Genomic DNA, 22582 nt, shown 5'->3' on the forward strand with positions numbered 1-22582 from the left:
AAACTCTAGATGAAAAGTGGGAAGTGTCGGAGAACCTCTTGTCTTTTTTCTTCTTTGCTGAGAATATAATTAACTTCACAGAAGTTGAGAATCACTGTCACTAATTTTGGACCCTTGACTCAGAACAGAAATAAAGCAGACAAGAAGAAAAGTTTATTGTAGAATCTTGTTGACATTTCTCTTATTACAACCAGAGTTTCATCAAAATCTCTAGTATCACTGCAAAGAATGTTACTTCTTTTAAAAGACAACAATCATATACATATTTTGTTCTCTTCTCTATTGACCTTTCAAGTAAATCGTTTGTTTTAAATATTCATTTAATTTTTATTTTATATGGGCATGTGTGTGTGCATGTGTGCATGCATGCGTGCATGTGTGCTTTTGCCTGCACATGTGTAGAAATCAGAGGACATCTTTTACATATTTTGAGAATTAGTTCTCACCTTTCACTATGTAGTTTTGGGTGATCAAATTCTGGTTGCCAGGCTTGGTAGCAAGTTTCCTTACCCACTGAACCATCTTGCTGGCACTTAAAGAATTTGTTTTGAACCACGTTTCTCAATGCTTTCTATCCAGGAAAGATGGGTAAGATTTTTTGGCAACCAGGGTAAGAAGACAGGATTCGCAATGCTTCCTTTCTGTGCTCACACATTTTCAAATAGAGGCTGCAGGAAGGAGGATGTATTCTTTGTACCCACATACGAAAAGGCATCTAATGGCAGCATTAGCAGTGTGGCTGTGGCTCTATTATTGGAGCTGTAAATTTAGACACTTGGTATAGAAAATAGTTGCACTTGAGTGAGTCTGTAGAGCTTATTTTGGGAATCTTGAATATTTCCTAATGTTGATGAGAATCGAGTCTGACTTTAGAAACCCCGGGGTATAAATTGTGCTGATAATTGGTCTGAGTTGAACCTGGGAAAAGTGCTGATGTAATCACTCCTAAACAGAGTGATTCATCATCTAAACCTTACCATGGACAGTTCTGGCAGAGCAAAGGAAGCGAACCGTTGAAGGAAGGAATTAAAGGAAAATCTCCACAGGGGCTGAGACAAGTGAAAGGGACTTTGGATCTTTCAGGAAAGGTTTGCTGAGTGCCCATATTCCCAACTATTTGAGTCACCAAATGGCTCCTGTTCTGTTTACAGAGAGGACCCTCCCTTTTCATGCCAGGTGCATGAGGCCTTCCATCCCAAGCCTATTATTCTGAGTTTATGACCTTTTGTAGCTCTTCTCCATCCACCAACCTGCAGATCCATGGCCAGGCTTGTGTGTTTCAGCTCTGGCTATTCTACTCCCTAGACAGCAGTAAAGGCAAGTGAAGTAGGGATGTGTTTGTGTTGGCTGTTGAGGATCATAATTGAGTTATGTATTCTCAACTACTTTAGAGGAGTGTCTGGTACTAATTTGACATGAGTGTTTTCAATTTAGCAGCTTAAAATCCAATTGGTTTGTTTTCTGTATAAATATGACATAAATGTTAATTTTAAAAGAGTTAGAACTTAAACATAAAAAATGAGGCAAGTATGAAACATCAATAATTTTACATCACAGAGGTGATAATTGTTAGCATGTAATGTACATCTACTGGGTCTTTCCCCCTCATTATACATTATGAATTAGTCAGTCTTGTAAGAACACGATACCCAATTATAACTTGGATAAACAAACAACAACAATGAATTTATTGGTTCCTGAAAGGAAGAGTCTGGATGTAGCCAGACCTTTGGGAGAGTGTAATTTGATCTGAATGGAAGCCTAGAGGAAGTTACAGAAAATAACCACATGGTATAACCCAGGCATAAGGACTCAGTGCCTCAGAATTTAACCAGGCACATAAGCCCAGGCTTAGTGCTTAAATATAGATGAATGGGGGTGCTTGTAAAAATTCCTTTTTCTTGAGCTCTTGCCTTTTTTGTAAAAGGAATTTACCTGTCATGTTACGGGTGTGCAGGAGGGACAGACCACATTCTGAACTCTGAACTGGCCTATTAACTTCCTGTTGTTTGTCATATTCATTTAGGCTCCCTGGTCCTGAATTTGCTTTCACTTCCTAGTTGCTTGGTACTGCCATATTTCATCCTTGGGAATGTTAGGACTCGACACCTAGGCAGGCTATTAAGCATGGCATCCCTAACCCAGAGCTACCATCTGAACTGTGGTATCCCCATTGAGGGAGATTACAGATAGAGAGTATTAATTGGACCTCCTCTTAGAGTCCAAAGGATAAGTTTGTGTGAAACCTTCCTTGGGGATCCAGAAAATATTTGGGAGATGGATTTTTCATGGGCTGGGGCCAGAGTCATTGTCTTTTTCTAAGAAAGAGAGAGTTCGATAGGGTTCTGAAACTCACAGTTTTGGGGCTGTTGATGATCTCCAGATGAATAATAATGTCATGAAATACTAACAATAATTGTTGTGACAGCTTTCTGCAAGTAGGAGTTTATTAATACAGAGATACATATGTTTAAAGCAATCTATCTTTAATGAAAGTTACTAAGTGACTTCAGTTTATTGTGTAGTTTGAAGTAGGAAAAAAATAACCATTTAATGTACCCTTCTAGAGCCTGTTAGCATGTAAATATATTAAGTTTTTTAGATTGTATTAGGTATGTTAGGTTAATGACTGAATTGCCTTAAAACATGGTTTCCATAAAATATCGTTCAATTCTAGTTTATGGATTGCATAGTAACTGACTTCAGCTACGACTTCATCAAGGTGTTCACACATGGCTTTAGGAAGTTGGCTGCCTCTACCCTGATTCTGTTTGATGTTTGATATATTCTCAAGTGTCCTCTTCTGTGAGGGATGCAAGATAATAATAATAATGCTATCTATTCTCTCAGCTGGAGTGAACTCTTTACGGTTCCAGCAAAGGCTGACACCAGCTCACTCCAGCTGACCTGTAGTAGGTAAAATGGCTACTCAAGAACAATAGCTATGTCTGAGATTTGATATATCCATTGTCCAGACCTGGGTCATAGGAGAGTGTGCCCAAACCAATGGAAGAACTTGGAAGGACAAATAAGATCCCCCCTCAAGGATGTTGGAGTACTGTTTTCAGAAAAAGCAGTTAAAAGGGATAGACTAATAGCTACTGGCATTAGTGTGTTTTAACCATTTGTAGATATGTAAAACTTAAAAGTAACAATGCCATCCATCCATCCATCCATCCATCATCCATCCATCCATCCATCCATCCATCCATCCATCTATCTATCTATCTATCTATCTATCTATCTATCTATCTATCTATCTATTTTCTATCTATCTATCTATCTATCTATCTATCTATCTATCTATCTATCACATATCATCTGTCACAGATCTTCATACAGATGCTCTTTTGGAGTTTTATAAATAATTGCTTGGCAGTTAAACAGCTTGTGGAAAAGCTTTAATGACAATGACATCTACATTTAAAATTTAATCTTAGAGAAAAAACGAATACTTAGTCCTAGGACTCAGAAGGATGGAGGATTATCAGTTAAAGGTCCCTTAGGCACGTAGGGAGACTTCGTCTCAAAACAAGGAAAGCACCTAACAAACAGTGAGTCTTAAAATGGATGCTAGGCGTATAAACTAGTTGGTAACAGCATGACTGATAACTTGAATTCTTATTTATTCCCTTTCATCCCGTGGTTTGAAATCTGGCTTCACAGATTATAGACTTTGCTTGAGAGAAGGAGCAAACGCCAGAAGTCCTCATCTAACCCACATAGGGAAATTTCTATGGAGTCCTGCCCTTCGCAGAATGAATTGCTTGTTATGGTCATTATTCCTATTAGAAACAGTATTTTTTTTTTTTTTTGTTTTGTTTTGGGTAGCCCTCAGGGTGGCCACAGTGGGATGCTTCCTAGTCTGAGAATAAAGGGCACATTCACAAATTGTTTTTGGTGGATAATGAACCAAATGTTCAATTAACTTACTTTAGGACTATTTCAAATGCCGGGGTGATTTCTGCCTCTTCTGAAATCAAATCTGTTTCTGTCTGGGCTGCTCACATGGCACCCTGACCATGTTTTTCTTAAGATTAGTCTCATTTGGAAACACCAGTGGGGTGGCTATTAAGTGGGCTTGGTCTAGCATGGGGTGGGAGTGGAAATTCATATCAGTGACTCGTGTGATCTTGGAAAAGCCCTTTCTTGTCTTAAAACTCATCCCTTGTGTACAATATAGGCTTACTTATATAATATGATTAATTTACTATGTAGCACCTGGCATAGTGTAACTGTTACATAGTCACATAACACCTGCATAATGTAACTTGTCAAACAAATTTGGTTATTATTGCCTGTTAGGTTAAAATACTTTTAAAATTGTTTATTTTTGTGTACATATTTTGTTTACAGTATACATACATACATACATACACACATATATGTATGTGTATATATATGTATATGTGTGTGTGTGTGTGTGTGTGTGTGTGTGTGTGTGTGTGTATACACACACCACATGGGTGCCTAAGGCCCAGAAGAGGATGTTGCAACTTTGGGACTAGAATTACAGACAGTTGTAAGCTACTATTTGGGTGCTGGGAACTGAATCCAATCCTCTGCCAGAGCAGCCAGTGCGCCTAACCACTGAACCATCTCTCCAGCACCGCCTGGGACATTTTTACTGATTGGGTTATCTCTGTTATGTATTATCTCTTCATCTATAAATTCCAAAGAACAGGGAGTTTATCACAAAATATAATCTTTTAAGAGGTATTTGAGCATATAGCATATATTAGAAGATAAGAAATATGGTAATGCCTTCAGAGCCAGATTCTCTGAGAGGATTTAACCTCCATGTATTGAAATTACAATGCCTATGAAAGTTGTATCTGATTAAACATGTACAGACCTTTTTCTTATTACCTGGAACAACACGATATAACAACTGTTTGCATGGAATTTTCATTATGAGATGTTGTAGATAATTGGGGTTTGAAGGAAAGCACTGGGGGGGGGGGTTACGTGCAGGATATATGAAATTCTGTTCTACTTTATGAATGAGATAGCAGCATAGCTGGATTTTGGTATCTGGGAAGTGGAGAGTCCTCTGAGTCCCAAAAGGTGACTGTGGTATGTCAGCAAAGTGGTGGTACATCATTTCTAGGTCTTAGTTTCCATTTCGCTACATCACATCGTTTCCCAGGAAGCACTTGAAACATAAGCCACAGAGAAGTCAAAGGCAAGAACCTGTCTGAGGATCTGGGGCAGCTCATATATTGTTTATGCTTTCATTTTCCATTGTCTTACACATTCTCCATCTGTTCCTTGTTGCCTAACTTTGCCATCCCCTGAGGTAGGTGCAATGAGCTGTTTGGGTGAGGGATGAGCCGAGGAGGACAATGAGGTGCGCAATGACAAAATGCAGCAAGGATGAAAACATGGAAGAGATGGTGTACTGTAGTATAGACACACATTGACACATGCTGTCTGGGGTGTGCTTCAGTTCATACTGTAGTAGAGACACACATTGACACACACTGGAGTGTGCTTCAGTTCATACTGTAGTAGAGACACACATTGACACACATTGGGGTGTGCTTCAGTTCATACTGTAGTAGAGACACACATTGACACACACACTGGGATGTGCTTCAGTTCATACTGTAGTAGAGACACACATTGACACACATTGGGGTGTGCTTCAGTTTATACTGTAGTAGAGACACACATTGACACACATTGGGGTGTGCTTCAGTTTATACTGTAGTAGAGACACACATTGACACACATTGGAGTATGCTTCAGTAAATACTGTAATAGAGACACACATTGACACACGCTGTCTGGGGTGTGCTTCTGTACATACTAGAGTATGTACACACTTCTGTACATATAGAGGTATACACATTGACATGCTTTGTTGGTGTGGGAGGTGTGTGCTTCTGGACATACTATACTAGACACATGTATATTGACATACATTGTCTAGAGGTTGCTTATGAACATACTGTAATAGAGACATACACACTGAAATACCTTGTATTGGGGGGTGGTGCTCTAGCAGAGGAAAACCACTTATTTATGGTATACGTTGCTTACTTGGGGCTCATTCAACATGAACAACTGCTGTGAATTCACTATAGCTAATACAAGGGTATATTAAGAGGAAGGGAAGATTAAACTTGGTCTCTAAAACTTACATAACCTTATTTAGAATAGAAGTTTGCAAATGGTTGCAGTTTTATGTATTTGGGAGTAGTGGAGGCTTAAGTCAACTGTATTTAATTTATTAATCGAATGTAGAAAGTAACAACGTTGTACACAATTTGTGGTGATCTCTGAAGAAGGCATATAAACAGAGCCTGCTATCCAGGATATAGGTTGCCTGGCTGAGAAGTCAGTCTACAAAGCTAGGCAACCCAGGGAAGGGTGTGTGCTTGTTCAGAAGGGACTTGTGCACCATTGTTACTAGGGCTAGGGTAAGGTGTATTTCTTCTTCTGAGGAAGGCTTATATGGGGGTATTGGAGAAGTTAAATTTTATTTTTACTTACTTCTAAAATAATGTATTTTTATTTAAAAATTATCTCACAAAATAACTGGTTTCTACATGGATATCCATGTGATAAGATGTCTTCATTTAAAAAATTTTAATTTACTCTTTAGCTTTTATAATTTTCTGATATTATTTTGTTTTGATATTTGAGAATTTCATAAATATATGCAATCAAGTGATTATTTTCACCCTATTTGTTCCCTTTATCTTCTCCTAACTTCCCCCAACATAGTCTCCTTCCAACATTATAGTCTTTCTTTTTATGTAATTCATTGAATTTAATTAGTACTGTTCCTATATGTATGGGTCAATTAAGTTCAACTGGTACTGTCTATATATGTATATGCCCATTATTATTTGTACCTATCTATCTGGGTAGAGGCCCTCTACTAGAGCATGAGAAATTTACCAGTGGCCACACATTTAAAAATGAACAATTCTCTTGAACCCAGCAGTTATCAGCTGACAATAACTCCTCAGTAAGATGTGGTCCTCAAGATTACCTTTCTGTTCATGTTGGAATTATAACTGGATTGATCTTGTGTAGATCTTGTTCAGGACACCACAGCCGGTACGCGTTCTTGAGTGCAATAACCTTAGCAAGCCCAAAAGTTTACATTTCATCAACTTTTCTTCTGTCATCTAGAACTTATTTATTTTTTTTATTTTTATAATCTTTATTTAAAAACAACCCTAGAACCAAATAAAAACATTACACACCAATATTATCTAGACTCAAACATAGGCATAGTCTATTTATGCCATACTACTCTGTGACCTTAAATACAGTTAGAATGGGCATTTGAATTTCAATGATAACTGGCTCTTATGTCTTATTTTTTCTCCTCTTGTTAATTTTTCTGAGATGTGATGATGGTGGTGTTGGTGGTGATGGTGGTGATGATGTTGGTGGTGATGGTGGTGATAGTGGTGGTGGTGATGATGGTGGTGGTGATGGTGGTGGTGGTGGTGATGGTGGTGGTGGTAGTGGTGATGGTGATAATGGTGATGGTGGTGGTGATGGTGGTGGTGGTGGTAGTGATGATGGTGGTGGTGGTGGTGATGATGGTGATGGTGGTGGTGGTGATGATGATGATGATGGTGATGGTGGTGATGGTGGTGTTGATGATGATGATGATGGTGATGGTGGTGGTAGTGATGGTGGTGATAATGGTGATGGTGGTGGTGGTGATGTGATGGTGGTGGTGGTGATGGTGACGGTGGTGGTGATGATGGTGGTGATGGTGATGGTGGTGGTGGTTGTTGTGGTGATCATGGTATATTGAGAAGAGTGGTTCACTTAGGGTTGAGCACTCAGTCTCTTATTCTCAGTGTTTTGACTGGTTTGCACCCCAACATTGAGTGTTTCCCACTGTAAAAAAGGAGCTTTTCTGATCAAGGTCTAGAGTTGTTGTGGTAAAAATAAAAATGGTTCTGCTGCTACTAGTTAACATGTCACTCCACGGGCATCCACTCTGAGCTGCGGGCGACTTAGCAGGAGCCGCTCACCCTGGCTGCTTCTCTATCAGCCGGAATCTTTGCTCACATTCTCCACAGCCTGGTAAAATCATTCAATAACCAATAACTTATCAATCAGTTTTATATGTTAAATTCTCAATTTATAATACATCCACACAATAAGCTTACAACCATTTGTAAACATTGGGCAAAGATGTAAACTGCCCACCTGGGTAACACAAATTGACCCATAGAAGCCCTTAGAAATAATCATATCTACCTGTCACCAATTAAGACCACCTGCATTGAGAACCTTCTCCTCCAGCTCCATCTTGGTTCTCCTCTTTCTCTTCTGCCTTACAGAAACTTTGTCCCCACCCCACTCTATACTGTCCAATCATGTATCACCTTGACATTGACCTACAGAGAGTAACCAGTGTTTATGAGCACAAACAAGTATTTAGGAGGCATGTTGATAGGATGTGCAAATACCAGTACTGAAGCCTCCTCAGCCAGGCTTTTGACCACAATTATAGCATCATGTGTGAAATGCTTTCCTCTGGAGCAGGCCTGGAATCCATTCAGAATAGAGTCATTCTATAATAAAGTTAGAATTCTTAACTGAAGAACTAAGAGAGGAGAGAAGAAAAATGTACAAATGTTTCCTCTTTGGGGTAAAAAAACAATAACAGATCAAAGGAGGGGGTGAATGGAGGAGAGGATGCAATTTATGAGTAATAGAGGAAAAAAGGGACAGGCTCACTCTGGAGACCGCTCTGAGCTGTGGGAGACAAGGTGGACTTCCATACATATGGGACCATTGTAGTATGAAGACAGTCTAGGGCCCATGGCTGATCACCCTCCCACATTGATGAGTGCTCACTGCTTGCCTGAATAAATCCTGAGGCAAACTTCAGGCTCATCAGGAATGGATGTGCTGATGATGTACAGGGGTCATCTGCTGTGGGTGTCAATGTGGGTAGCTCTGCCCATGTCCTAAAGGCTGAAAGGGTTTATTATTCCCCCTTGTTCTCTTTGTGTCTAATAAAGCAGGTACATGTCTTCTCACTCCTGAAGCTTCTTGATTCAGTGAAACAAACCACACACACCTTTGGCAGCTTTCTTTCCTGCTTTATGTAGTTAAAACCAACATGGCTCTCAAAGTCCCTATCTGTAAGCTGTTTTCTTAGTAAGCATAAGCAAATGTCAAGACTAATTTTGGTTCTGTGTTCACCACCATTATTCCATGTTGCAAATGAAGAATTTGAAAAACAGAGAGATGAATTAACATGATTCAGGTCACAGGGCTAAGACGTATGAGATTCAAATCTAGGTAGTCTGGTTCCAGAGTCTGTCCTCTGATCTCAGAGCAATGCTATATTCATATCCGTACATGCTAATATACGATGCAAAATTTTGTATTTTTGCTCCCCAAAGGCATTCTGGTTGTTCATGGTTTCGTATTTAATAAATAAATTAACATAAACGGTGCTAGGCATGGTACCCAGAGACCAGTGTAGGGTTATGTGACATCATTCTTCCATCCATTCTTCAGAAGCGTCTATGAGATTACTGTTGCCTACTCTGACAATGCCAGGGCAGAGAGTGGGGTTCTGTGGATAACATCTCTACAGGAATGTGATCTTCAGTGTGGAGACTGTCATTGACATTACAAAAACGAACCTTTACTCTTTTCTGTTAAAGTGAGGTCAAGCCTACCTTACATCTCTAGGAAGTCAGCCAACTATGTAAACCTATACTCTCTTCCTCAATGCTGCTTTGGGATCTCTATCTTTCTCTGTCTGTAGGTCTATGTCCATGTCTGTCCCTCTCCCCTTCTTCTCTCTGTCTCTCTCTGTCTCTCTGTCTCTCTCTCTGAGAAAGGGTTTCATTTTATAACTCTGTCTCTCCTGGCACTTACTATGTAGACCTGGCTGGACAGAGATCCATCTGCCCCTGCCTCGTAAGTGCTAGGATCAGAGGTTTGTGCCACTGACACTTGGCTGCCTTTGGAATCTTTGTTGAATGACAGCAATGAATTGGCCAGTTTTGTGATTGCCAGTTCTAGAAGTACCACGCTGAAAATGGTGAGTGTTCTGTCCCAGGTTCTGCTCATTACTTCCTCATTCTCGTGCCTTCTCTGATGTCCTGTAACAATACCTCCTCTCACTTTTGGGTTAGAAAGGCATCAAAAGTATCTTACACAAAAAATCCTAAGATGTTCTTATCTTCTTGTGATATTAAGAAAATCCGGAGCCATTTTTGTTCTAATTATAGAAATAAAACAAAGTCATTGTACTGTTCTCTGTCTCGATGTATTCAATTTCTTTAATTCAATGTCCTGCAAACACTTATACTCATCGAAATTTTTTTCTTGGTTCACATGTGAACTTATTGATTTACTTAACAAATTGATCAAACGCTTAGTTGATGCCCATGTCCTCTATGTGCATGAGGAGAACAGGGATCTTTCTGTCAGAGTTCTATTTAATATGTAGAGCCTGAAGCTAAGTCTGTGTAGGACACACAGTACTCAGTAAACATTGTCTGAATCAATGCACAAAGAGCCACAGACCTCTGCATGTTCTAGGAAGAAACCAATGGAAGAAAACAATAGCAATAACCCTGTAACATTTAAAATGTGTTAAGTGTAAATATGCTTGGAGAGAGGTGCTGTGCTTGTACAATGGCCCAGCGGTACACATCTGGGGGAAAATGTGACCAGGCAGTGGAGACACACAGAAGGGATCCTCAGTGTCTAAGGGAAAAGCTGCTTTTGTTCTTGATCCTAAAATATTTTCAAATCACTAAGGTCTCTCGATGTTGGCTCAAGAGGTACTGGGAAATGGGAGGGGAGTGTATTATTTATTTAGTTCTTAGTAATTTAAAACACCAGAAGCTTCAAGAATATAGTGTGTGATTTTTTTTTCAGAACATCTTACTCAGCTAGTTGAATAATGCTTGTCTTCTCACAGTGGTGCATCCTGTGGTACAGCATCTCTGTTCCATTCCTGCCCATTGTCATGCTCTTGGGCTCTTTAGTCTTTTGTACCTTCTGTGGCCTCCTGGCTTTTTTTAAGACAGGGACGTTGCTTTATTACAACCGCTCCCTCATGTATGTTGATGAGCTCACCTTCACTAATTTCTGGTGTCCATCCGGAGTCCCTCCTGTGGCGACTACAAGCAAGCATTGCCACCGTCCCACTGACCCGAGTGTCTTCTTCATTCGCGTTACCTTTGGTTCAGACTTGTTTGTGTGCTGCACTTTCACGTTGGTTGGCCAGTTCCCTGTTCTTTTGGATTATATGTGTCAGATTTATCATGAGGAGACATGGTGCTAATATAACCACACACTTTGCTGTCTGTGTGTGAACGGAATCATAGGTGTTCATTGGTCCATCACTGATAGACTAAAGAAATTCCACGACTGGCCAACGAGTAAAACTCTCAATTGTTAGTTACGCAATGATGTATGGATTTAGGAGCTAGCAGCAAGTTTATACTTTAGACCACTACAGTTAATATACAATGTTACCTGAATATTGGCATGAGCAAAATAGGGCTGCCTAAACCCCAGGTTTAGCTTATAGCACAAAAAAAGTTTATTAAAGTAGGGTTAGTTTTTCCTATGATTGTTTTCTCCATTTAAATTTATGTGGTTTACATGTCATAAACTGTTAATCCTTTCTTCATGTTTTATTTCAATGGTATTTCAGTGGTAATGTTTACAAAAATACATTCACTTTGTTTGCTCCGCTTGTGAGTTGGTGTGTACATTTCTGCGCATGCATGCTCCTGTATTTGAGGGAGGTATATGCAGACAAGAGGCTGGCATTTCTCAACTGTTTCGCCATTTTAATTTTTGATGTGGTATCTCACCAAACCCTGAATTTTCTGCTTTAGTCCCCACAATCCGCCCGTCTTCACATGCTAGCCCTAGAGTTACAGATAGTATACCGCTGTTCCCAGATGTTTACATAGGTGCTACAGATGCAAACTTAGTTCCTTATGCTGTGCTGTAAGAATTTGATCCACGGAACTATCTCCCTGATCTCTTTTTTTTTTTTCTAATAAAAAAATGCAGGGTATTGAAACACAGATCCTGAACATGCTAGGCAAGAACTCTACCTCTGAGTCATGTCATCAAACATGCTAGGCAAGAACTTTACCTCTGAGTCATGTCATCAAACATGCTAGCAAGAACTCTACCTCTGTTTATAAGAACTGTACCTCTCACCATAGTTTATGCCTACATGGTATTTTGTTGTATATTTGTGACACGTTTTATTTTAACCAACCCTCTTTTCTTAATATTTAGGATTAAGAATTTTTCTCAAGTATAAACAATGTAATCAATTTTATACTAAAACCTTTGAAATAATTTATATTTTTAAAATGATTATAATTTTAGTAGAAGAATGGCCAATAAAATATGCTTTTAAGACATTTTTTTTTTTCTATTTCTAAATTTCCCTTTGGAGAATATTGTGCTCATGATCCTACTGACAACCAACATCTGGAAATGTTATTGCAAGATTTCTATACACTGGCCATCATTGATATTTTAATAGATAAAACACATATTTTGTTTAATAATAGGCTTTTGTTACTTGGTTGACTATTTGCGAATTTATTTGTTATAATTAAATTTTGGTTGAAGCCATCTTAGTTTGTCCCATAGTTCTATAGATTTCAGGTGGTATGGACTTGTGTGTTTTTTAGGCTATTAGGCATGCATATTTCTGCATATATATATATATATATATATATATATATATATATATGTATATTCATATGCATATATATGCATATGAAAGTATGCAGGAGCCTTCATTTTGTAATGTGATCTTTAAGTGCTCCTCTTTCATTTCTCTTTAAAGAGACTAACCCACAATCTAGGTGAAATTCTAGTTAATTTTTCATTACATGATTTCAGGAGACAGGGTCAAAAGGAGCTAGTAGGGCATTCAATTATGTGCTTAAGTGTGTTGGAAAATGTTCTCCCCACCCCCTCTCAGGTGTACAATATTTTACTTGGGCTTGTTTTTCAAGTGCACTGAAGTGGGACTAAACATTTTTGGATGCTGCCATTATGTGAAGAAGAGATCCCATCTTGTTAAATATTCCTTCATTAGCTTCACAGTTATCCAGTCACAGACAGCAAACGACCCGAGAGGGCAGAGGGAGGACAGGTGGTTGGCCCGAAGAATCTCAGGATTGGGGTGCTCTGTTGTCCCTCCTACTGCTGCTTGCAGAAGTGATTGGTTCAAACTGATTCCTGTCTCATAATCTTGGATAGGTCAGAAGTGAGGAGGAGGGGAAGTCATGAGGTTGGACCTCAGCTCATCTGAGGGCTCAAGGGTCTTTTTCATAAACCACACAAAACTAGACTAAGTCCTTTCGGAAGGAGTGCAGAACTGAGATATAGTCTGACTCATAGGAACAGAGAGAGGCTTTGATTTGGCTTTAGGTTGAAGATAAAGGATGTCCACTGAAAATGTGGAAGAGAAGCCCAATAATCTTGGGGAGAGAGGAAGAGCCCGAAGCTACACGTTCCTCAGGGTTTTCCAGCCAATGTTTAACCACAGTATTTTCACTTCTGCAGTCTCCCCCGCCGCAGAACGAATCCGATTCATCTTGGGAGAGGAAGATGACAGCCCAGCACCTCCTCAGCTCTTCACTGAACTGGATGAGCTGCTGGCTGTGGATGGACAGGAGATGGAATGGAAGGAGACAGCGAGGTGAGACATGGCTGACTGAATGCTGAGCTGGCCTGGGGAATCAAGTGGCAGGAAATGGATGAGCCTTGAGTGCCGCCTTCTCTAGCCTCAGCATCAGGTGGCTGGCTCCTGTAGTGCTGCATTAAGGAAGTGGGTCTTCTATCCGTCTCTCCTCGTCCATTGATAGGGAGGCCTGTTGTCTTCTTTTCACTGCTGGAGCATATCTTATTAATAAGGGCTCTAGGACTTAGACTTTTGTTGACAAAGGTGTCAACCTCACGTACATGCTACTTATTGGTAAAGTAGAAGGGTGATAAGAAGCTCTAGCACTCAAAGGCTGTGGCCAGGAAACATTTCCACACATCTCTCCATGCACACATACCTCTGTGATCTCTGTAACATTGTCTGTTCCCAGGTAGAAGGGGGACCAGGGAGACAATTGTGGCTCTAAGACCAAGATGGTGTACTTTCAAGTGAAAGGCCTTTTGTTGTCTAAATCTTCAGCTGAAAGCAAGTAGAAGGCTCGTCTGAACTCAGAAGTCAGATACCTCAGTTTTCTCTCATACGCTGTTCCCTTCTAGCAACATGGCCCTGTTTGTTAATTGAATGCATAGTAGCCCTTACTGCATACTATACGTACGTATACATGTAAAATATGCACCATATGGATATAGTATTATGTGACATGTATAATCATATCATTAATATTTATGTGGACATGATTTGTGAATTGTTCAATGCTTTGCAAGTTACTGAGATTTGAGGAGTCCTGTCGGAGATTATTCATCACAGGAATTCAGTCCCATGTTCTACACTAAATCTCCTCCAGCATGTGGTAACCCTCTGTAGCATGCACCTTGAGTCCACAAGAACCCTGGAGCAAAGGTTCTTCCTTACTCCCTGGCTCCCTTTGTTCCTTTCTTTATGGAATGAGGCTCACGCTCTTACAGGTTGGGAGGTCCGAGTCTTGTGTTGGCGCTGCTGTTCAGTAGACAGCTCAGCACACTTTGTACTCTTCCCAACCCTCAGCCTCCTAGTCTGCCAAGAGAGGGTCTTACGGGATTCCCTGTCCTTCAGTACCACACATGTTTTCTTGCCCTATAATTTTTTCCTGCGTGTATGTTGGTGTAGTCAGTAATGACTCTAATGGCTCCTTTCATTATTCTTTTGGTGTTAAAGTATCTATCAAGAGTTACCATTGACTAGAACACAGGGGCAGCTTTGTTTGCGTGTGTCTTGCCAAATGTTGACAACCCTTTAATTTACATGGCCCCTGGACTCAGCAAGGTGAAGAAGTCAGTTCACTGTACATGCAACTCATTGTTGAACTAAGAGCTTATGATATTTTTAGTTTTGACTCATTTGGTGCATGGAGGATGCCAAGTGTCATTCTGTAGCTCAGGCTGGCCCTGAACTCATGATGTTTCTCCTGTACAGAAGGGTGTTAGGAAGCTGTCCAGGGAGAAACAAAGTAACTTCTGTTTAGGGATCATTACAATTACTGTTAACTAACTACATTTCTGATACTGCCGTTTTCCTCATTATATGAATTCAGTCTGTCAGAAGCAGGGCACCACCCTGGTTTTCTGCTTGATACAATATTCTCATAGCCTCGACATGCCAGGTTCAAAGAAGATTTCCATAAATACGTGCTAAATATGCTACAAGTGGAGAGACAATTGCTTTAAGAATAACTATCCTCTGATTTTATTTTTTAGCTAGCACACAAATCAATAGTTTTGTTCTGATATCCCCATGCTTACATATAGTTGTATTTTGACACAAAATAAGTGTTTTGAACACAATAGTTATCTTCTCTCTCTGCTGGGTGGGGAGACTGAAGGTAACCCAGCATATCAATGCTAAAGCTCAGACGAGGACTGGGCTTCAAATGACAAACTATTTTGTGACTCTGCTGACGGTGTGTGCACTTCTGTCTCTACACTTTCATATTTAATTGTCACGGTGTAGCTGGAGGGCCACTAGCAGTTGTCTAATTAATATCTCCAGACCTGCTCGTTCTAGAGATTTCTCCACCTCAATATGTAATTTCATTTTCTCGGACCCTCCAGCCAGAACACGGGAGTCTTCCTTGCCTTCTACCTTACTCACACGTGTTGTCTGATCGATTGATGGACTCTCTGGAATATCCAGAGATTTCAGCATCTCATCACATTTCCCATCCAATACTGCCTCAGGTCTGGTTTAGGATTTCACTGTCTCTTACTTAGGTGACTGGAAAAAACCTCCAGTGCATTGGTCCTTATATGTACATTTATTTTGTGTATAGACTCTTCACCCCAAGTTACTTGAAAAGCCTTGTGTCTCTTCCTCTAGTCCAGCCTGCTAGAGCTCCAGTTGCCATCTGTACTAGTCTTTGGAAGACTATGTTTGCTACTCCCTTGTTCCCCACACACCCCTCACTCACCCACATGACTTGTTCATATATCCCCAGACTTTTGAGGTGAAGCATCACCTGTACTTCTTATCCCAGGTCCTCTATTATATTTTTGACCTTTTCACTCCTCATTTTTTTTAGCATATTATCTACTTTGTTATCTTGTCTGTTTAATAGGGCTAAATCTCTGTGAGGGCAGGGTTTTAACTTACCTCGTTTGGGGGCCTGTTCCTTATGCATAGAGCAACCTGCTCCCCAGCCACACTCACAAAACAGGGACAATGAAGAGAATGTACAGGGAAACGAAAGCCTGGTTCTCAGTGGCCTGTCTCTTCTGATTTCCGTGGGAAGGGTTGACAGTGACAATGCTTCTGGGACTGTTTAGATTTCCAGTGATCTGTACTTGTTGGGACGCACACTGAATGTTTTTGTAGTGACATTTGACTTCCATCTGTGATGTGGATTTTCCGGGCCATGATAAAATCATTAACCCCCTACTAAAAGGTCTCAAACCTCACAGATGAATAAAACTGAAGAGTATGTCAGAGACTTTTTTCATATGTGGTGGTATGGTGTGAATTGTCATTTTCTGCCTAGAAAACATATTTTTGACTTTTGGTTTTGTTTCCTCTGAAATTCCCAGTTGATAGACATTTTGTTTGGGCTGTGTGCGGCAGGGTGCTTGTAACCCAGGGTCTCACACATGCTAAACAAAAGTGGTAAGGACCACTGAAGGACATGCACTCTATGAAGCACCATCGCTAGCAGACAGTTTTATTCTAAAGAGAGCAAATGCTCTAGACTTGTCAAACTACATGGAGTTTCTAGTGTGGGCCTCAAACCAATGCCATTTCTTTTTCCTCTTTAAGGTCCTATACTCTTCAGGGGACTGATGATTTTTTTTTTTTACATTTTTTTCTTACAACTTTATTTAAAGAAAAAGAGAGATACATGTACAGATTTTTAAAAGCATTTTTGCATAAAGCTATATGAATATATTTTTGTCAGTACTTGATTTTTTAAAGGTTTGATAGTATGCATTAAAATCTTACTAGTTACAATAAGCATAAAGTACATGTAGAACAAAATGTAACATGGAAATGGGACTGATAATTTTATTTAACATTTAATTTAAGAGTATCCTACAACGAGCTTTGGCACTACTGTGGTCTGAATCCCACTTTCAGAATTTTTATTTGGTTTCTACTCCTCAAACCATGAGAATGCTTTCAGAAATAGAGGAGATGATTCCTTTGATTCTGAGGTAGCAGGAATATTACCAGCACGAGAAGCCCATTGTTAAGTGCGATCTAAAATGGTGGTCAACTTTGTTTCTTCGTTTTCATATTTTTCCCATTGTGTCTTCCCTGTGAGGTAAGGTAGAACTTTGAAATGTCTGGTGGCTTTCCCAGAAGCATGCACAAGCTGAAGACTGTGCAAGGGTAGACTTCTCATGTTTGATGAGGGTGTCTGACTGATGGAGATACAGTGTTAGTCTTTTGAAAGGGTCCTTTCAGAATCTGTCATCATTAGCAAAAACTCAGAGGAAGACTGCAGTGATTAAATAGAATCAGTTGAAATGGGCAAAGAAGCCTCCACTCTTCAGATATCCATTGTAGTCATTTGAGCTGGATGACTGGGACTCCAATCCTAGTACTTGAGAGGTGGAGTCAGGAGAATTTCATGGCTACATAATTAATTTGAAGCCAGGTTAGAATATATGAGATTATGTCCCAAAATGTAGTAAAACCAAACCAAATCAAAATCAAAACAAACACGAACCCATTAGAATTAGTTCTTAGGTTCCCAAAATACACAGATTAATGAGTAGCCCCTAGTTTTGCTTTGATGACAGCCCAAAGTCACAAGAAAGGGATGAAGTTTTCTCTTTTCTTCTACTTCTTCAGGTTAGGATTCCAAGGTAATCTCCCTACTTTCCATTTCCCCTTAGTGGATTTTCAGTATCAGAGCCTCACATCACCACCATGGCCTGAATGTATGTTAAAGATCATCAGTACCACGTAATCCAACCTGCACTGCCAAACCTGCTGAAAAGAAAGCTGTCACAAGTTCTCAGAAATGTTAGCCAACAAAGGAAAAGGGTATTGGCATGGCGTGTCCAGGAACCCAGTGCAAACTCACAGTTATTTGTGTTTCGGTTGGGCATGCTGACCCAGATCACCTCTGAGAACCTCTTGTAGGGTCATGGCCACAGCACAACAGCTTGCACGTTACACTGTGAGTTTGCCATCTCTGAAGTCTACAGTTCTTTGGCTTTCTCTAGCAGATTACTCTGGGAACTTCCTTGTTGGACCAAATTTATACCCCCCCCCATAAGTAGATTATTTAGGGAAGCCAATCTCTCTTGTAATTAGACATCATTACATCTAGGTAATTATGTGCAATACTTACCACATTTGATCTAGAAATTTATGAATTCTCCTTAAAATAGCATTTACCCCAGGTACATACTAACACTGACTTCTTTACGTGTGGTGAATTATTTTTCGATTAGCAAGAAATTCATTATTATTACATCAGTAGTTTTGCACAGATGGATTGAATTCTAGCACAGAGGTCATGAAGATTTTCCGCCATGAAACTGGCAGGTTTTAAAGCTAGAGGTCTTGTCTTTACTTAATTATATTTAATCATATGATTGGAAAGTTGCAAAATGTAGTGATTCCCAGTGGGCACTCTGTTTCTTCAACAAGTGAGCAAAGCACTCTTTGGTTGGCAGGCACTCAGAGTGTGTTAGCTGGAGAGTACTTCATCACTATTCTTCTAAGACCTTGGAATAAATAAAATTCACCTAATAAACTGCTCCTCCAAGGATACAACTTTGGTCATCACAGGCGATTTGAAAAGTCAACTTCTAAGATTAATTTTCCTGTAGCATGTCACGTACTGAAACAAGAGGGAAAATAATGCCAAAAGCACATTGCAACTGTGTAGCTATTCATAGTTATCTCAAAGGGTCGATGGTAGCTTTCAGTACAGGCCACAGTAAGAATGCCTGCCTGTTTTTTTTTTTTTTTTTTTTTTTTAAACATAATTACATGGGTCGAAAGCACCTTTGCAGAATTTCTGGCGCTTAGATAGACTGAACTTTGGTCTTTCTGCCTTAGCCTTCTTTTTAATGGATGTTGATTTGAATTGAGGAGTGTTGGCACTTTGTTTTTCAAGTTTGTCCTTGATGTGTGAGGAGCACGGGCAGAGCATGCGCCAACTCTGGGATGAAAACTCTCTACAGTAACTTTAAACGGGCACATTGGTATAAGCATGCCGTAACAAGTAGAGCAGCAGATTCATCTGATAGGCAGTCTGTCAGAGTGCCATGTGCTGATAGCTATGCCTGCATCACCAGCAGAGCACTGATGGAGGCCGAATGCCATGATGCTCGCCTTAGCCATGAGATAGCACGGCTCCCTTAGGAGAGACAGGACTGCACACAGTGGGCCTGCTGTGAGGCTTCCCTTTCTTATGGTAATCCTGACCTGCAGGGTAGCTGGGATCCATCAGGGTGAGAGTGCTCCTCTGAAAGTCCATCCCAGTTGGAAATTATGAATCTATTGCTCTTGAAGAACCTGCCCTGATTCCTGCCTCAAGTCAGTTAGTTACCAACAATATGCGCCACAGAGAGGATCAAAGGAAAGGCCAGAAAGAGATTCAGTGAATTATGCTTCTTTTTGAAAAGTCTCTTAAGCTTATAGCGCTTGGCTAATTGAGGATCCTCTTGGCCTATTCAGGCTGCACTGACCATACCATAAACAAAATCTCTCACACACAGTAGAAACTTGTGTCTCATTGTTTTGGAGTATTTAGAGTATTTGCACACTGATCTGTAGTCAGCAGTAGAGACAGTGGGCTCTTGATGGTACTTCCTAGTTGTAAAAGGTTTTTCCCTGGGCACTAAAATTTTAACATATAAAGCTGGGCGTAGTGACTCTACCTATATAGTCCCAGCACATGTAGGATTTGAGGCAGTAGGATTGCCATAAGTTCAAGGCTAGGTTGAACTACAGAGTAAGAATATCTCAAAAACCCAAACCAACAACCACCCAAACCCAAACCCCTAAGATTTCAACATATAATCTAAAAATATTTATTATTTATTTATAGTGTATTTGTGCACATGTGTGTATACATGTTTTTAGTGTATTTTTGTGTGCATGCATGTATGCATGTGTGTAGCTGTAATGATTATTTGTCATTCAAGCTATAAGGTTAGCAATGCAGATGGGCAGCAACTTATAAATGGGAACTCATGTAAGAAAGATAAGGGGCTTGCCCATGGCATACGTGTCAGGTTGGGCCAATCATTGGTTGGCCATTCACCCAATCTGTGCTTCATCATTGTCCCTGCATTTCTTGTAGAAAGGAGAAATTTTGGGCTGTAAGTTTTATAGGTAGGTTTTTGTCTTTATCTCTCCACTGGGGGTCCTGCCTGGCTACAGGGGTAGACACTTCAGGGTACATATTCCTATTCCTAGGAGTCTCAGCTAAAGTCATGCCCCCCCCATAGAATCCTTGGGACCTTCCTCATCCCGGGGCTCTGGCCCATCCTGAGGGTGGGAGAAGAAAGAAAAGTGAAATGAATGAAGTCCTCTGAAACATTACACATTACAGTTTCTAGATGGTCCTTGACATTTATCTTTGGCTCAAATTCTGTTATCAAAGACTCTCAGCTAGTGAGAATAATACCCTTAGAAACCCAAAACAGGTACCCACTCTATTTTTCATAAAGGGTTTATTTCTAGGTAGTCCTTTTCTGACACCATATACCATGGACTCTTCTATCTTCGGGAGTCTGATCTTGAGCTATGCATTACGATAGATATAATAAAACTGTTTGTGGAGAAACTTTTGCAGCATGTTTAAAGATCTCATGAGAAAGCAGGAAAAGGTGCTGCCCAAAAGTTAACAGTGTTATAGTAGTCCTATGACTGTTGATGAAATAATCCGCTTTCTTGTATTGTCTATTACTGTCTTGCTTATAGCCATGAAGTATTGTAAGTGTGGGACGTAGAATTGTCATTGCCTTCTAGCACCTTCTATTTCTCTTGAAGTAATTCCAACCAGAGAGGAAGAAAATGCCAACTCTAACAGCACTTACACACACAGGTCAGGGGCATAATAGAAGTTTCTCACTTTATTTAGGAATGTTTCAGTTACTTCTATGGAAATAAACTGGGTCCAGGATCGAAGTTTTGGAGTTTCTTTAGTGATGTTGCTGACCTTTAAACCTTTGTTATTTAAGCTATTGTTATTATTATAATTTTGAGAATTACATACCTGGGTGCTGTATCTACACCATTTTCCCTCTCCCTCCCTGTTTCTAGGCCTTCCAGTCCCCCACACCCCCACCACTTCTCAACTTCATGACCTTTTTTGTATAGGTCATTCCACTTAGCTTTGCTCACATGTACACGTGGTTAGAGTAGTGGCTTTTAGACTCTAGAGGTAAAAAGGTACACATTTAAAGTCAAGGTCACTTGCTGGTTTTGCTGGTAGAACACACAGCGTAACAGTCTCTAGTCATTGAGAGGTTTCACATAGAAGTTACCATTGACAGGGAAGAACTGCCTGGCTGTGAGGGGCTTCCTGGGAGGAGTGTGGAGGCTTATGGGAAAATGCTTTTGAGACAATGAGCGTTGGGTGTGATAAAAATCCTAAGCTTTTATTTGACACTGTGGCTGATCTCTTGATCTATTTTCACTTGTGGACCGTGCAGGGAGCTTCTTCCCCTCCCTGGGGGTTGATAAAGGGTTCTATAAATAATACAGTATGTAGTGCTTTCTCTGATGCCTGCCCTTTGTTCTTGTCTGCAGTGAGTTAGGTGAGTGTTTGGCTTGTTCTAGGAAAAACATTTTTTCAATCATTAAACCCTTGGGTGAGACATGTAGGAAAACAAAATTTAACCCCTTCATTACCGTCCCAGCATCATTCAGAGGTCTACCAGCATTCATGAGGCTTCCAAATGTGTTTTTTTCCCCCTCTAACTCACAAAAGTGTCTCTGCTTTCTCTATTTTCAAAAATGTCTACATGTCTTAGCAAGCAGAAGGTGTGGGTGAGGGTTGTCTGTCCCAACGCAGAGGTTACTAGAGGACTGTTGTCATGACGTTGAATCTGTGGTCCACAGAGCTTGCTCATTTTAAACATATGTGGAGCCTGGCTGGAGGGTAAAATTTCTATTAGCATCTCAGTGAGAGGCACATATGCCAGCTGAGACAGGGACATCAGATGAAGACATGGTAAAACATGAACCTTATTAAGTATCAACAACTGGGCAGCTTCCATTTGAGATAAACATTGCATCCTTGTTGCTACTTAAACAAACCTATTCTATAAGGTCACGACAGAATATTAGCAGAGATGGCGAGTTTTACAATTATAGGAACTACCTATTTGGAGATATTTTTTTTTATTTCTATTTTTAAAGATGACTTCACTTATACTCTAGTCATTACCTGCCCCCTTTCAGTCCTCCCACAGTTTCCCACCC

The 22582-nt window shown here is 40.1% G+C and overlaps 1 protein-coding gene across 3 annotated transcripts in view; it reads left to right on the forward strand.

Annotated features, from left to right (window-relative positions):
- Positions 1-22582, forward strand: part of SLC4A4 (solute carrier family 4 member 4) — a 263965-nt gene that overhangs the window by 67543 nt on the left and 173840 nt on the right. For all 3 annotated transcript variants that reach the window (XM_080926202.1, XM_080926204.1, XM_080926203.1), the window contains exon 3: positions 13564-13699. In XM_080926202.1, coding sequence (XP_080782328.1) covers positions 13564-13699 — 136 coding nt within the window. The remainder of the gene's footprint in view (positions 1-13563; positions 13700-22582) is intronic.

This window comes from Micromys minutus, assembly GCF_963924665.1.
Source record: "Micromys minutus genome assembly, chromosome: 1".
Taxonomy (NCBI): Eukaryota; Metazoa; Chordata; class Mammalia; order Rodentia; family Muridae; genus Micromys; species Micromys minutus.